The following is a 17,220-nucleotide window of genomic DNA, read 5'->3' on the forward strand; positions in this document are numbered from 1 at the left end:
TTAAACGCCCACACAGCACTGTAATAATTGTGGAGAAGTTCAGCTACTTTTAAATATATTGATTGAGGAATATGCATTCCTTTTCTTAAACTATTTGAGCCTCTTAATTTTTCCCCAGATTTTTGCCATTCACACTTGGCGTTCATTTACGTTCTTAGTTTTTGTAGGTCCAAGGAGAAAGTGAAATGTTTCTTGAAATATAAATAAGTAATAAAATTAACATTCTTACATAGTACCCTCCTAATGGATATATTCTTGTTGGCTCTTTTTTAATATATACTTAATCTCTAGGGGAAAGAAAGATTACTACTCTGTTAAACTGAAGTTCTGACTCTAAATCATCTGGGTTTCTATATATTTAAGCATTTAAGCTTAAACTCAGGTGTTTACATATAAGTGAGTTCTGTATTCTGTAATTATATTATAACATTTCTTAGTATGTGGTGGAAGGTTTATAGGATTTTTTTATTGCTACATCAGAAATAGGATCATTATTAAAATGCTATAAAAGTTAGTTATTTCTTGGATCCTGTCAGGTAAAATCTGAGAAATAATGACTAGCTTCAGGTTTTGACTGCATAATACAGATGAGCCCTGTTAGTAAAATGGAATAAAAGTTGTAAGATATGTCCCTTTAATGTACTTAATGGCTTCCATTGAATCTTTTCTTAACCTGTTTTAGAGGACAATTGAAAATGTAAGTCATGCGTCTTGTCTTGGTTGTGTAATAGCGAGTGTCCATAAGGTGTGTGTGTTGGGCAGGGGCGGGGGGTGGCAGAGGCAGGGAGGGAGACTTCTAGGGGGAGGTCTCTCTCTAGTGAGAAAGAACAAACAAACAAAATTATTAGCTGTACTTATTAGACTTGTGTTTCTATATCACTTGTTGCTAAACTAAACTCTAGTGCCTTTGACAAGGGTGAGGATGTGTGAGATTTTGCAAAACTTCAAACAAAATTTCATTTATAAATGGCCTGTAATCAAGCCTCTTTCTCTTACTTAAATAGTTTGCCTTGGACTTGAGAGATAAACAAAGGATAATGAACTTACCAAATTATTCTTCTCTACAAAGTTACTTCTCTCCACTTCTGGTGTATACGTATCTTTGAGGATAGTGCAGTACCAGTTAATCTTCCACATGTTGTCAGAGCCCTAATGGACATCTGTGTTTTGGATAGATTATTCTTTAAATGGTTAAAAATTATAGGATTCTAATAGGAACTCTTTTTATTCTTTTTTCAGCTATGTCATCTTATCTTTTAATTATTAAAACAGAGCTTCCTGCTGCTATTTCAGAATTTTTGTCTGGAGACTATAGTAGGTAAGAAAAAATATTTCACATTGTATCCATTCATTTATTAACTCGATAGATATTTATTAAGCTCTAGTGGGAAGTAAAACGTAGTCCCTGCCCTCAAGAGACTTACAAATTAGGCAGGGGCAGAGTAGTAACAGAGAAGGTGACACTCAGTAGACGTTTACTGATGATCCATTATGTACACAGTACTGTGCTGTGATGCCTCTGAAGTGCCAGGTGTAACCTTTGCGTTCTTCGGTGGTATGATAGGGCGGGACAGGTATGAGCTAGCTCTTGGAGAAGAGTACAGGAGAAATTTCTGAGGATATGAAGGATTGGGGTGGGGATTGGGGTTGGGAATGGGGGAGGGCTGAGAGTACTGACAGTAAAGGTTTAACCAATGGAGGGGAGTGGATAATACTGCTGTCACTTCTCAGCAAACCATAGTGATAAGGATAAATCATAGTGATAAAGTTACAGCCATACTTATATAAGATTCCTATTAGAAAGCATGATTTAAAAAAATAAATTATCAGGCCAGCCCCAGTCGCCCAGTAGTTAAGTTTGGTGCACTCTGCCTAGGCAGCCCGGGTTGGGTTCCTGGGTGTGGACTTATACTACTCCTCTGTCAGTGGCCATGCTGTGGTGGTGACCCACATACAAAATAGAGGAAGATTGGCAACAGATGTTAGCTCAGGACAAATCTTCTTCGGCAGTCAATCAGTCACTCAATCAATTAATTGCAGGGACTTAATTGTTTCATTTCCTGTTTCTTAACAATATTATAAATAATACTAAACCACATTATACCTCCTTTCTCCTTATTTTAAAAATACTAGGTTCTAAAGACTATTGACTCATCTTTTTTTATGGGGAAAAAAACAAATTAATTATACTTTTCACTACATATATTAAGAAATTTTGAGAAGGATAAACTTGAAAGGACAGAATACTTTTAATTGTCATCACGTTATTTCACATAATTTCTAAACCACAACACAAAAACCTGTTGGACTTCTAGATTTAAATATTTGGTTGTTTTGCTCCAACATTTGAACTTGTTCTGGGTTGCAGGGCAAGTTTTCAAAATTTGGTTTTTACCTTTTACAACTTGGCTTCCATTAAAGAATTCTACTTAGACAACTGCAAATACATATTTGTAAGGAAAGTATGATGTACGTTAGATCTGAATAGGAACCATCAAGAAACTGCGGTTGAAAAAAGGTAGCTAGACGTCTTTAATGATTTTTCATCATCAGAAGATATTGTGCCTTTGTATAGTAATTTACAGTTTACAAGATTTCCACATTCATGATCACATTTGATGCTCACAACTTCCTTGTTTTATCCACAGCTTTATCTAGTTTTAAGTTTTAGTTTAACTAAAGTTTTAGTTTAACTGTTAGTTTGATAAACAATTGCTGTAAGAAATAGCTATGTGAAATTCACTTTGGCATTTGCTGTAAAAATATTGAGGACAACTTCTATTACTCAAAAAATTCTATGTGATAAATTTCTTTTATAATTTAAGGCTAAGAACTCAAGGCAATATGAGGTAGAATAAAGAAGGTTAGACTAAGAGTAAGGAGACATGCTTTCTACCCATTTCATATTCAGTAACCTCAGGAAATTAACTTCTTTTGGCTATAAAAGTTAATTCTGAGCCTTAGGTTTCTTAGCATAGTGGGAGTACTAGTATTGCCTTCTTAACAAAGTTGTTGAGATGGTCAAATAAGATATTATACATACACATGCTTTTGTAAGCTGATGGCATAGTGTAATTGTGGAGAATTAAGAAATTCCGATAATAATAACTGTATTAAAGATGGTTTTTCTCTCTTTGCCCTGTTGGGAAGTTCAGAGTCAAATTTGAATGTATTGCATAAGCTATGTTAATACTAATAGTTGTTACATGTGTTTTCCTTTTTCTTAGCCCTGAATTTGGTGATTTCTATTTACATTTTTTTTATTGTCATATGTCTTTATGGAAAGAGGAGGGCTAAAAATACATATAAAATTTTAGAAATAATTAAGGTGGTATGTGACAGAACTGTTATTAAAACTTTTATCATAGCTTCATTTTAAACCAATTGCCATTTACTTTATTGGGGTTTTTTTCTGGTTTCTTTAAATAAATAAAAATTAACTCCCATCTTACTCATATTAGTAAAAAATCGATTAAAATGTTTTTACGTGTCAGAAATGGATTTTTAGAGGCTGGCCCCATGGCCAAGTGGTTAAGTTCACGCACTTCACTTCAGCAGCACAGGGTTTCGCTGGTTTGGATCCTAGTTGCAGACCTAGCACTGCTCATCAAGCCGTGCTGAGGTGGCGTCCCACATAGTGGAGCCAGAAGGACCTACAACTAGAATATACAACTATGTACTGGGGGCCTTTGGGGAGAAGAAGAAGAAGAAAAAAGATTGGCAACAGATGTTAGCTCAGGTGCCAATCTTAAAAAAGAAATGGATTTTTAAAACTGTATGCTTAAAAATAGTGTGGCCAGTTTGCATTCTCTTTTATGATGTTTTAAAATTGCACATCTTTTTAGCAGCCTCATCTTGTTTTAAATTAATATATATTCTCTTATTTTGGATTTTGAAGTTTTGAAAAACATTAATAAGCGACTAATTATTAATTGGTTAGAATGCAGATAAAACATTAGTCTTTAAAGTTTAGTGCTGTCAAATAATTAAGAAACAAATGTTATGGTGATTGACTTAACTATCTAGGGCAGTTTATTTCTAACATAATATTTCTTCTATGGGATCAATATGATATTGATATGCTTTTGTTTTAGGGTTTGATTTGCAGTAAATTGCAGTTAAGATCTTTCACGCGTGCTTATTTTCTGGGTTATATGTGGGCTTTGATGTACCTTTGTGAAATATAAACCTTTATAAAGACGATACCAAAAAGAAACTTTATGTTCATAATATTGTAATTTCAAAAATTACTGTTAGAATTCAGAAGCTATAATACTTATACCAAACCTTTATGAGGCATCTATATTTTTCATAGAATAACATATATTTTAAAAATCTATGGCTGTTAAAAGTTGGAAGCTCTCTGTTAACATTTAATGATCTTGTCAGGGGAATATGATTGACACAATTAAGTTGTCTTGCATTTGAGTTACATAATTGATATGGGATGTGAGTGAGATCCTAATTCAGAACATATGATACTCTTGTTCTATTGTATTTGAGAATGAAATTAAAGCAACTTATAAATAAATCTGGTTTTCATTAAAATATGGAAAAAAACATCTGCATGCCAATGCATTTACAATACAGCTAAGGATTTATACTCTATATTTCATACTTGGAACATTTTTATCATATAGGATTAAATCCACAGATCAATCAAACAAGTTTTCTAGGAAGTATAAAACTTTTCACTCTAATTCTTTTAGTGAAAAGAGAATGTATTTAGATTGCAGTAGGAAAACAGGGATTCTGTTAGGTGATTCTTTTTCCCACCCCTTAGGAAAAAATTTAAGGTTAGTATATTGCTCTAAAATCTTGATTTATAAAATATGTTTATTCAGTATATGCTTTTTAAAATTTCTTTTAACTGGTTTGTATTTCTCAGGCTGAGGTTTTATTTTGTAAGTTTAATCATTTCTGTTCTTTGGAAAATATCCATTGCCAAACAGTTCAGTCGACTGTGACATGCACATGAAATCTAAACTAACTTTACTGTGCATTGCTGTATTGTCTTTATTGTTGAGGAATGTTAAAGAAAAGCATTGTATTTACAATCAGCTTTATTAACATAATAAATAAGCATAGGAAATTATTAGTAATAACCAGTAGCCAAGCCAGGGATAAAGAAATTATATTTTGCAATAAAGTTCTTTTTATATTAGGAAATTAAAGTTCAGTCCTTTGAAGGGGAGAGTGTAAAGAAAGCACAATCTTGAAATAAATGAGGCAGTATCTGCAAAATACCATAACCTCACCATTACTATTCAAGAGTAGCGAGTGTTTCCATTGCTTCTGTCACTAAGATAATCATCATCCTTTTCCTGACTTTCCAGACATATAAAATGAAGTTGTTGAGCCAGATGATCTCTGCAGCCTCTTCTAGCTCTAATATTCCATAACTCTGATTCTGAGTTACTGCTGGGAGGAGGTGAGGTTATTTTCAGACCTACAGTTTAGTGCTTTGCGCAGTCATGTGGCTTCTATGGACATGAATGAACTATGACCTGAAATAGAATAAAGTTATAAAGTATAATATAATAGTACAAGTTTTAAGTTAAGGGTTTCAAAGTGTTCTCTTATTCTTTTGCAAGAGAAGAGTCTTTGGTCCTGAGGATTAACGTGCTCCCTTTGCACAAGTCTACCTTCATGACAGCAGGGACAGCAGAACTAACAGATGGAATCTGCTCTGGGGCTCCTTTGGGCCTTTTTTCTCCTGGCACTGCAACTGTCTGGTCTGATACTGGGTCCCAGAAGGAGGGAGATTTCAGGCATAGAGCCCTGGGCTTTTTGCCAGCTTCAGAAATTTAGTTGCCAGGTGTTCCTCAATGAGATATTTTGAAGTTCCTATTTTGATACGTTCTCAAGAATGACTAGAAGATGAACATGCCAAGTATCATTTTGTATTTTTAATGTGCGTCCTCTCTTAGGACCTCTTGCATACCAGGAATTGAGGGGCATGTGCAAATGCAGCTTCAGGTCCATTAGAGCTAGAAATACTTGTGCATAGGTTTTAGTTTCTGGCACATGCATTTCCTAAAGACGTGAATTAGGGTGGAGAAGGGAAACGTGTGATCATGGTGCTATTTCTGCTGCTGCTCCTTCTCTCTTCTGTTCAAGAGGAAGTTGTCAGCACCCAATAGTACCCATTACAGATGCATTAGAAAGGACTTCCTCATGAGCCAGGTGTAAAAGAGACACAGTAAATCATAAAGTCCATGTTAGAAGCCAGGAGTTGAAACTCATGTGGAGGAAAACCCTGTCTTTTTTTTTTTTTTTTTAAATTGAGATATAATTGGCATAACATTGTATAAGTTTAAGGTGTGTAATGTGTTGCTTTGATACACTTATATGTTGCAATATGATTGCCACCATAGTGTTAACACCTCCATCATGTCACATAATTATCATTTCTTTTTTGCTGTGAGAACATTTAAGATCTAGTCTGTTAGCAACTTTCAAGTATATAATACAGTATTGTTAACTATAATCACAACGCTGTGCATTAGATCCTCAGAACTTATTCCTCCTCTAACTGCAAGTTTGTACTATTGGCCAACGTCTCCTCAGTTCCCCCACTCCTAGCCCCTGGTAACCACCATTCTACTAAGTTCTATGAGTTTGACTTTTTTAGATTCCACATGTAAGTGATATACAGTGTTTGTCTTTGTCTGACATATCTCACTTAGCATAATGCCCTCAAGGTCTGTCCGTATTGTCACAAATGGCAGAATTTCCTTTTTTCTCATGGCTGAATAATGTACCACATCTTCTTTATCCATTCACCCACTGACAGACACTTAGGCTGTTTCCATATCTTGGCTATTGGAATAATGCTGCAGTAAACATGTGAGTGCAGATATCTTGTTTTAATTTCCCTTGGATATATGCCCAGATTGGGATTGCTGGATCATAGGGTAGTTCTATTTTTAATTTTTTGAGGAACCTCCGTACTGTTTTCCATGGTGGCTGAATCAGTTCACATTCCCACCAACAGTGCACAAGGGTTCCCTTTCCTCCACATTTTTTTTTTTTTTTAAGATTTTATTTTTCCTTTTTCTCTTAAAGCTCCCCCAGTACATAGTTGTGTATTTTTAGTTGTGGGTCCTTCTAGTTGTGGCATGTGGGACGCTGCCTCAGCATGGCCCGACGAGCGGTGCCATGTCCACGCCCAGGATTCGAACCAGCAAAACCCTGGGCCCCCGAAGCACAGCGTGTGAACTTAACCACTCGGCCACGGGGCCGGGCGGGCCCCTCCACATTCTTGTCAATACTTATCTCTTGTCTTTTTGATAATACCCATACTAACAAGTGTGAGGTGATATCTCATTGTGGTTTTAATTTGTATTTCCCTGGTGAATAGTGATGTTGAGCATCTTTTCATTTACCTGTTGTCCATTCATATGTCTTCTCTGGAAAAATGTCTATTCATTTCCTCTGCCCTTTTTTAAATCAGATAGTTTGATTTTTTGTTATTGAGTGGTATGAGTTCTTTATATATTTTGGATATTAACCCTTTATCAGATAATATAGTTTCCAAATATTTTCTCCCATTCTGTAGATTGCCCTTTCATTTTGTTGTTTCTTTTGCTATGCAGAAGCTTTTTAGTTTAATGTAGTCCCACTTATTTTTACTTGAGTTGCTTGTGCTTTTGGTATCATATTCAAAAAATTGTTGCCAAGACCAGTGTCAAGGAGATTTTTCCATATGTTTTCTTTTAGGAGTTTTGTGGTTTCAGGTCTTACATTTAAGTCTCTAATCCATTTCAAGTTAATTTTTGTGAGTGGTGTAAAATAGGAGTCCAATTTCATTTTTCTACATGTGGTTATCTAGGTTTTCCAGTGCCATTTATTGAGGAGACTTCTTTCCCCATTGACTATTCTTGGCTCCTTTGTCAAATATTAGTTGACTGTATATGGGGGTGGGGGTATTTTTTCTGGGCTCTCTATTCTGTTCCATTGGTCTATTTTTATACTAGTACTATACTGTTCTGATTACTATAGCTTTGTAGAATAGTTTGAAATCAGAAGGTGTGATACCTCTAGCTTTGCTTTCTTTCTCAGAGTTACTTTGGCTATTCATGATCTTTTGTGGTTCCATACAAATTTTAGGATTGTTTGTTCTATTTCTATAAAAAATGTTATTGGAGTCTTGATAGGGATTGCATTAAATCTATAGATGGCTTTAGGTGGTATGGACATTTTAACAGTTAATTCTTCCGATCCATGAACATGGACGGGATATCTTTCCATTTGTTTGTGTCTTCTTCAGTTTCTTTCATCAAAGTCTTGTAGTTTTCAGTGTACAGCTCTTTCACTTTCTTGGTTAAATTTATTCCTAAGTATTTTATTGTTTTTGTTGCTATTGTGGGTGACATCGTTTTCTTTATTTCTTTTTCAGATATTTTGTTTTTCATGTATAGAAATGCAACTGATTTCTGTATGTTGATTTTGTATCCTGCAACTTTACTGAATTTGTTGATTAATTTGAACAGTTTTTTGGTTGAGTCTTCAGGATTTTCTATATGTAAGATCATATGATCTGCAAATAAAGACAGATTTACTTCTTTCTTTCCAATTTGGATGCCTTTTATTTCTTTATCTTTTCTGATTGTCCTAGCTAGGACTTTTGGTACTATGTTGAATGCATGGTGAAAGTGGGCACCCTTGTCTTGTTCCTGATCTTAGAGAAAAAGCTTCCAACCTTTCACCGTTGAATATGATGTTAGCTGTGGGTTTGTTGTATACGGCCTTTATTATGGTGAGGTATGTTCCTTCTGTACACACTTTCTTGAGGGTTTTTATCATGAAAGGATATTGAATTTTATCAAATGCTTTTTCAGCATCTCTTGGGATGATCATATGATTTTTATCTTTCATTTTATTAATGTGCTGTATCACATTTATTGATTTGCAGATGTTGAACCATTCTTGCATCCCAGAGATAAATCCCACTTGATCATGGTGTATGATCCTTTTAACGTGCTGTTGAATTCAGTTTGCTAATATTTTGTTGAGAATTCTTACATCTATATTCATCAGGGATGTTGGTCTGTAGTTTTCTTTTTTTGTAGTGTCCTTTTGTGACTTTGGTGTTAGGGTAATACTGGCCTTATAAAATGAGTTTGGAAGTGTTCGCTTCTCTTGAGTTTTTTGGAAGAGTTTGAGAAGGATTGGTGTTAATTCTTCTTTAAACATTTGGTAGAATTCTCTAGTAAAACCATCCGGTCCTGGGCTTTTCTTTTTGGGGAGGTTTTTGATTACTGATTCAGTCTCCTTACTCATTATTGGTCTGTTCATATTTTCCATTTCTTCATGATTCAGTCTTGGTATGTTGTATGCTTGTAGGAATTCATCCATTTTCTTAATTCTACATGACAGTCGGAGACTTTGGCTACCTGGTAGAGAAAGAGGATGCATTATCGCAAACTGGGAATTCTGAGAGCATCTGCCGAATGATTTGAAAAAGTAATCCCTATTGTCTTTGATGCTCCCCCTTCCACATTAGCATGAATTTTACGTTGTTACTGTTGTGCATGTATATATGTATATGTTTCAGTGTAAAAATATGACAGCCACATTATAGACAATTTAGAAAAGGAAGTAAATAAAAACTATACATAATACTATCTCTTACCTAGTTACTGTTATCATTTTATTTTCTTTGAATTTTTCTCAAAAAGCTCTTTTAAAACATGGTTAATAACTGTATATGTTGTATTTCTATCATTAGCATTTTCCATTTTACTAAATTGTCTTCTATAAAAAGCTGCATAACATTACATCGAGTATACTGTAAATGACCTAAATATTTTCTGTTATTGGATATGTAGGATTTCTCCTCAGCTTCTTAATATTATAATAATGTTGTACTCACAGCTTCATGCACATAGAATTCTTTATATTTTAGATGATTTTCTTAGAGTAGGTTATCTCTTATCTCTTTTATTGCTCTTGTTACATATTTTGAGTGTTTTTCAAGAAGATAGTACTAATTGACAAGATAACTAGCAATGTGTGAAGGACCAATTATGCCACATCCTTGAATATTATTTTTTAAACAATTTTACTAGTTTAATTTCAACAGCCTCATTATTTATTTCTTTAATTAGCACCAGCAATTGAATGTTTCAAGTGTATTTACTAGTTGTACTTCTTTCATGAATTGTTTGCCTTTTACATACTAAAGTCAAGTCTTTATTATTAAAGTCTTGGAGAATTAACTCTAACTTTTTAAAACTTCTACACATATACTTTATATTGAAAAATTGAAACCATATATATGCAAAAAAGGAGAAAATAAAAATTGCTCATATTGCTACCACATAGAAATATGCACTTTGGTATTTTAAGTATATCCTTCTGACTTTTTTTCTATGTGCACCCATTTTTTTTTTTAAATAATCAAATATACCATCACACTCTAACCTACCTTTTTCATTCAATATTCTAATGCCTTTGTATGAAAAATTTAATACATGGTAATTCATGCCCTTTCCTGAAAATTTGAAAAATATGGAAAACTGTAAAGAAGAAAAATTACCTATCTTTCTACCACCCAGAGATAATCCTTGTTAATATATTGCAGTTCTTTTCCATTTTTAATGATTCTATATTTTTCTTCAAAATTGCTATTATTGCTATTATGCTATATATATTTATGATGTTTACTGAATGCTCATATTATTATACCTGTAAAATTTCTTTTTTATGATTGTCCCATAGTCTCATAATTTGTTTTAAAATTGTCATGGTCTCAGATGTTTGTTTCCAATTTTCATTATTTTAAGTATTTTCAATAAACCTCTTTTTATAAAAATTTTTGTTATTATTGCTGATTGTTTCCTTATTTTTGTTATTATTGTTGTTTGGTGAGGAAGATAAGCCCTGAGCTAACATCTGTTGCCCATCTTCCTGTCTTTGCTTGAAGAAGATTGTCACTGAGCTGACATCTGTGCCAGTCTTCCTCTACTTTGTATGTGGGACACCACCACAGCATGGCTTGATGAGTGGTGTGTAGGTCCATGCTCAGGATCCGAACCTGTGAAGCCCAGGCTGCTGAAGCAGAGTGTGCAGACTCAACCACTACACTACTATGCCAGCCCCTGTTTCCTTATTTATTTATTTATTTGTTTATTCATTTATTGTGGAAGGTTAGCCCTGAGCTAGCATCCGTGCCCATCTTCCTCTACTTTATATGTGGGACGCCTGCCACAGCATGGCTTGATGAGCAGTGCGTAGGGCTGCGCCTGGCATCTGAACCAGTGAACCTGGGCTGCTGAAGCAGAGCACGCAAACTTAATCGCTGTGCCACGGGGCCAGCCCCCACTGTTTCCTTATTTTTAATAGTCTTTTATAAGTGTTAAATATTTAAAGCTTGTCAATATCTATTACCAAATTGCTTTCCAAAAAGGTCATGTACACAGTTTATACTTTTATCAGTTTTGTGCACAGCTCATCACTCCTCACCAACATTGACCATTATCTTGTTTTTAAATATTTGCTAATGTAGTAGTTGAAAAGTGGCATCTCATTGTTTTGATACATCCCTTAAGTGTAAATTCATTAATAAGAATAACAGGATCCCACAAGAACATATTCTAACAAAAGGAAGTAGGCTTTTCCTAATGGGTGGTTGTAACGGTTATAGCTGTGTGAGTGTGAGTGTGTGTGTGTAAGCACAAACACTCCAGTCCTATACCTAAAATAGAACCATTTTTTCCCTAATAGGTCATGGTATCTTGATGGACAAACACTACTAATAATCATTTGCATTGGCGTTGTGTTCCCTCTTGCACTTCTTCCTAAAATAGGTAAGTCTTTATAGAAGAGGACATTATTTATGTAGAAGAAAGAAAGAAAGACAATAATGTTAAGGGGCTTTTAAACTTCACAGTACCACATTTTTAGCAGAAGGGTAGTTTTAGCAGAAGGGTAGATGAATAGTTTTGAACTTGGACTTACTTTAGGTTGTTCAGCCTTCAGCCCTCCCTAGTTAACCTATTACTTGGTTTGCTCTAGTATTTTGTCTGCCCAACTAAAATAAAATCTTTACAGCAGAACATTAAAGAGCAGCCTTTCCTTACAGTGTACCATTAGTGGTAAGCCAGTTCCAATTCTGCTGTACAGAGCTACATAAATGATCTGTGACAGATAGTTGGAATGTTGTTATTCTCAACCCTAAGCCCCAGATACCAAGCGCTATAATAGAAAACATGCCCAAGATGTATAGCTTTAGCTCTACGTGAGGATCACTTTCCTTATAAATTGCTTTTTATTTTACTGTTATTTTACAGGCTTCCTTGGCTACACAAGTAGTTTATCATTTTTCTTTATGGTGTTCTTTGCTCTTGTGGTAAGTTTAAAATATAGTGTTTTGCTTATCTCCTCACAAAAATTGAACTCACTGTGTTAATGCCTTTTTCTTTTAACTCTGTTTTGTGTTGGGAAGCCATCCCATTTTGTCTCAGTGTGTGATTAAAAGCACTTTTGTTCCACAAAATCATTTCCTTCATTGTGTCTATTTTGAAGAGGCTTAGCTGGAGCAGTATTTCAAATTCAGTATCTCTTGTGGTTAACTAGAGAGGAGAGCACACCAATTCTGGTAAAACCTTAAACGGAATATGATTCTTCGTGTAGGTGTATGTATCAGTTTATTTCTGTACAATGTTGTGTGTGTATGTGTGGAAGAGGTACTCAAGCATGAGAATCAGGCTGGTTTTAATCTGTAAAATCAATTTGATACTATTCATCATAATTTTGAATCTTTGCTCCATTAATGAAACCAGAGCTTCTGGGACTTAACCATTGTGATCCAGTTGGGGTGCCTGAGTTCCATCTGGTCTGCTTTATTCAGCATAGATAAATTCTCATAAAAAGACTACTGCAAAGAAATGTTTTTCTTCACATGTGGAATGTGGTTTTTTTTCTTATTTTTTAAAATTAACTCATTTTTACTATAACACAGGAAAAATATCTATCAGATGGTAAACCTAATTCATTTTAATATTTATAAAATAATTTAATATAAAGATAAAAGAATTTGAATTTCTGATTTCTTTTAATTCTTCTAAAACAGATTTTAACATCCCAAAGATAGTATCTTTCTGTGAAATTTTGGAAAAAAAGTCCTTTTTCTCTTTGTATAGCAGTTTATTCCAAAGTCAGTATCTAAGTGTCAAACCTTAAGTACATTTTAAACTTGCCAAGAAGATACATATTTTAATAGCTTGATTAAATTCTTAAAATCATAAACTTGATTAAGTTCTTCCTTATTAATGAATGAAAAATAAATGAAAGAAAAATGCCATCCAGGAGAGCAAGACAACACATCAGTAGTTAAACCATATTATAGAGCCAGGTTTCCGAGCTGTCTAAACAGCCTAGGATGCATTTAACTTAGGCTGGACTATCTTCTGGGATACAAGGGTAAAACAAGTTTAGCTTGGGTAATTGAAGTGGAAATGACTCTAGTTTCAGTGTACAGAAATGTTTACACTTTAATGAATGCTCTTAAAACTAAAAATACTTAACAGTGTTCACATTTAATCATTTGTTAGAATTTTTTTTTTTTAAAGATTGGCACCTGAGCTAACAACTGTTGCCAATCTTCTTCTTTTTTTTTCTCTGCTTTTTTTCTCCCCAAATCCCCCCAGTATATAGTTGTATATTTTAGTTGTGGGTCCTTCTAGTTGTGGCATGTGGGACGCTGCCTCAACGTGCCCTGATGAGCGGTGCCATGTCTGTGCCCAGGATCTGAACCAGTGAAACCCCAGGCTGCCAAAGCGGAGCATGCAAACTTAACCACTCTGCCATGGGCCGGCCCCATTTGTTAAATTTATTAACATAAAATCATTGCCCTCCTCCCGAAGTTGTCTGACATGTATCTTACAAGTAAGTGAATTGAAATACACTTTTTTTCCAGATTTTTTCTTCCAATTTTTTTGAGATTTAATTGACATGCAGCACTATATAAGTTTAAGGTGTACAGCATAATGACTTCACTTACATATATTGCAAAATGATTACCACCATAAGTTTAGTTAACATTCATGAACATATACTTTTTAGGCTCTACATTGAAGAGGGAAATAAATATTTTCTCCATAATCTGATTGTCGAGAAGCAACTACATGGGTAGGAGTGGCCCACCTACGCAAATGAACATATGGATATTAAAAAGAATCAGTATTGATAACATTGAATTTTTTCCTCACAGACAATTGGCAGTCCAAACATTGCATAGATAGGAGTAATTAGGTTTTATAGCCAATAATTTGAAGCCAGTGAAATGTATTGATATGCTATGTCTATTGTAGTTTTCACAGTATTCATTTCTGTCATGGCAGGTACCTTAATTTGATGCAGATTTCTACTGTGGCAGTCATATGGAAGTAATGCCCTTATTCTGCATTTGTTGTAATGCTTTACAAACTATCTGCTCGAAGTTTTACCTGTAAGCACACTTTAAAATTGGTCTACAATGGGACAATGAAGAACACTCTGTATACTTTTTTTTAACGCTGTTTTTCATCAGCATATTTATTTTACACTGAGTGTTAGGTTTTGAAATGCATAGTGGTTAAGGAAAGGAAAAACATATATATTAACCCAGATTTTTTTGAAGGATATCAATTTTTTCATTGATTATTTTCGTCAGTATGTTTGTAAACCTATGTAACAGTTATATTACGTTTTTAAAAAGCAGTCCAGAGAACTATTTTCTTAAATTACACTTTTCAAATAATGCAAATCAAAACCTATACTCTTATCTATTGTCCCAGATCCTTATGCTGCATAAAAATTTTAACAAATTTTTGCCCTCTCTGAAATATCTAAAATTTTAAAAATAAATTTTATTTTAGCAGTGACTCAGAATGACAGCAACCAGATGGATTTACCTTTTTTGGTAAATTTACCTTTTTTGGCCCATTTTAGGACACAACGTATTGCCATTCTTTCCAAAAGTTCTGTCTTGAGTATAGATTAGTATTCTAAGTAATGTTTTAATAAGTCAAAATAGAATTATTTGAATGGATTTTGGTCAGAGCTTCCTTCTAGTGAGCACCATGTTAGGCCTTATACGGTGGGGGGAGTTGAACCTGGACACTAGGTTTAAGGATCTGTCAATCTAGTAGAGGAGATAAAATAAATGTACGAGGGGAAAACTGAGAACAATATAGGCAATACGTAACCAAGTGTTGACGTATTTGCTTCAGAGGAAGAATTGCAAGAGTTGAGAGGAAAGAAGGATCACTGAGAGCTAGAATAAAGAAGGATGTGGAAGGAAATAAAACTTGAGCTGAGCCTTGAAAGGTGGGAAGGACTTGGAGCAGCGAAGAAGGAAGGGCCTTTTCTGCAAGTGAACACGTATTTTGAATACTTAGTCTTACTTTTCCCTTTGTTTTCTAACCCCTGGAGTTACCTTCTGCCGTATTCTGTCTTCAGCCTGAGCGAAGGCTCTTGTTACTCTTTGTTGTTGTGTGTCTTTCCGTTCCTGCTCTGTACTTGCGCTTTGTAGGACATCATCTCTATCCAAGCCACTCCACCAGGCAGGCTTGGGGTTGGGCCAGGTCTCTGCGGAGAAATTAGCTGTAGTAACCGAATTTTATATTAATGTAAAATCAGGTTGTTAGTGATATTTTCTAATTAGCGAAAAACTAATGATTATATTGCATTTTGGAGTGTTGTTTTGACTTTTTTTTTTAATTGGCACCTGAGCTAACATCTGTTGCCAATCTTTTTTTTTTTTCTTCTTCTGCTTCTTCTTCTTCTCCTCCCCGAAGCCCCCCAGTACATAGTTGTATATTCTAGCTGTAGGTCCTTCTGGTTGTGGCATGTGGGACGCTGCCTCAGCGTGGCCTGAGGAGCAGTGCCGTGTCCGCGCACAGGATCCAAACCGGCAAAACCCTGGGCTGCCGAAGCAGAACGCGCAAACTCAACCACTCGGCCACGGAGCAGACACCTGTTTTGACATATTTTGATTTGCAAGCCTAGTAATAACAGCTGATAAAACAAATGAGGTAGCTCACATACAGAGCTTATCGAAGTACACGGTACGCAAGCCCTCCGTTAGGTGGCTGTCGCTGCCACCACTACCACTGTTAGTAAGGGGAAGTGTGAGACACTGAATTTGAGGCAGGGCTGAAGAGAAAGACCAGTAACAACCTTGCTTCTCTAGCTTCTACCTCACGCCATCATACTTTTTTGAAAACATCAGAAAAAAAAAATGGTGGGATTTTTGCTTTTGATTTTTTTCTTTCTTCTTGCTAAGTTGACCATTTAGTTTTATTCCATATTGAAAACTTATGTATAAGTGACAAAACCACTTGCTCAGTTTATCCTTCTAATTCTTTTTTCTTGATAAGGGTTTTAATTAAGAGTAATTAGTTCAATCACTAACTTAATCCTAAAAGTCTGTGTTTTCCTTAGATGTTTTATCACTATATAAAATTTTGATTGACTTGGTTAAAATCCAAAACTAGATAAATACTGAATAGGAATAGGAATAGTATTTACTTACTGTCTCCTGCAAAGGACATATACTTTCTTTATTCTTCTTGCCCCTTTGTATGTTGGGTTTTAGCTTGGAGCAAACATTTACAGAGTAATTACGTACCCTGAAACAATGACAACAATGGCAGTGTGGGCACAACCACAACTGTAGGTCTAGGAACAGGATGGGTGCAATTAAGAGTAAAATCCTAAAGCATTTGCATTGATTATTTCTGGGAAATAGCATCCCTCTGGATTTCTTTCAATTTTCTTAAAATTTAGTTTCACCAACTGGAGTTCCCCAGCTTTGTGCTCTTATTCTTAGACAGCTTTTCCATATTCACCAAAAGTAACTATACATCTGAGAAAAACAAGGAGGGACAGCACTTATACATCAGAAATCCCTGAGCTCCCCCTTTGCATAAGGTCTCTACTTATTTTTGCCTGTGGCCATTTCCAAAACTGCTATTAATGTTTCTCTGCTACTGATGCTAGATCCACAAATAACCATATTCTGTACCATTGTCACTAAAAACATCATGGTCTCATTTTAAGTTGCCCTTTTTTGGGTAAATGCTGTGATGCTATTGGAATTTTGAAAGTTGACATGAAGAGTACTCTGTCTTTAACGGGGAAGATCCCTGCTAAACAGATACACGGCAACTCCTCCCGTCCTGCCCTCCTGGCCATAGGTGACCAAATTAAATGATGACCCCATTCTCACTG

The 17,220-nt window shown here is 35.0% G+C and overlaps 1 protein-coding gene across 3 annotated transcripts in view; it reads left to right on the forward strand.

Annotated features, from left to right (window-relative positions):
• Window positions 1-17,220, forward strand: part of SLC38A6 (solute carrier family 38 member 6) — a 58,221-nt gene that overhangs the window by 29,460 nt on the left and 11,541 nt on the right. For all 3 annotated transcript variants that reach the window (XM_014868504.3, XM_070513725.1, XM_070513726.1), the window contains exons 6-8: window positions 1,240-1,318; window positions 11,731-11,813; window positions 12,297-12,355. In XM_014868504.3, coding sequence (XP_014723990.1) covers window positions 1,240-1,318; window positions 11,731-11,813; window positions 12,297-12,355 — 221 coding nt within the window. The remainder of the gene's footprint in view (window positions 1-1,239; window positions 1,319-11,730; window positions 11,814-12,296; window positions 12,356-17,220) is intronic.

This window comes from Equus asinus, chromosome 7 (genome assembly GCF_041296235.1).
Source record: "Equus asinus isolate D_3611 breed Donkey chromosome 7, EquAss-T2T_v2, whole genome shotgun sequence".
In the NCBI taxonomy this organism is placed as follows: Eukaryota; Metazoa; Chordata; class Mammalia; order Perissodactyla; family Equidae; genus Equus; species Equus asinus.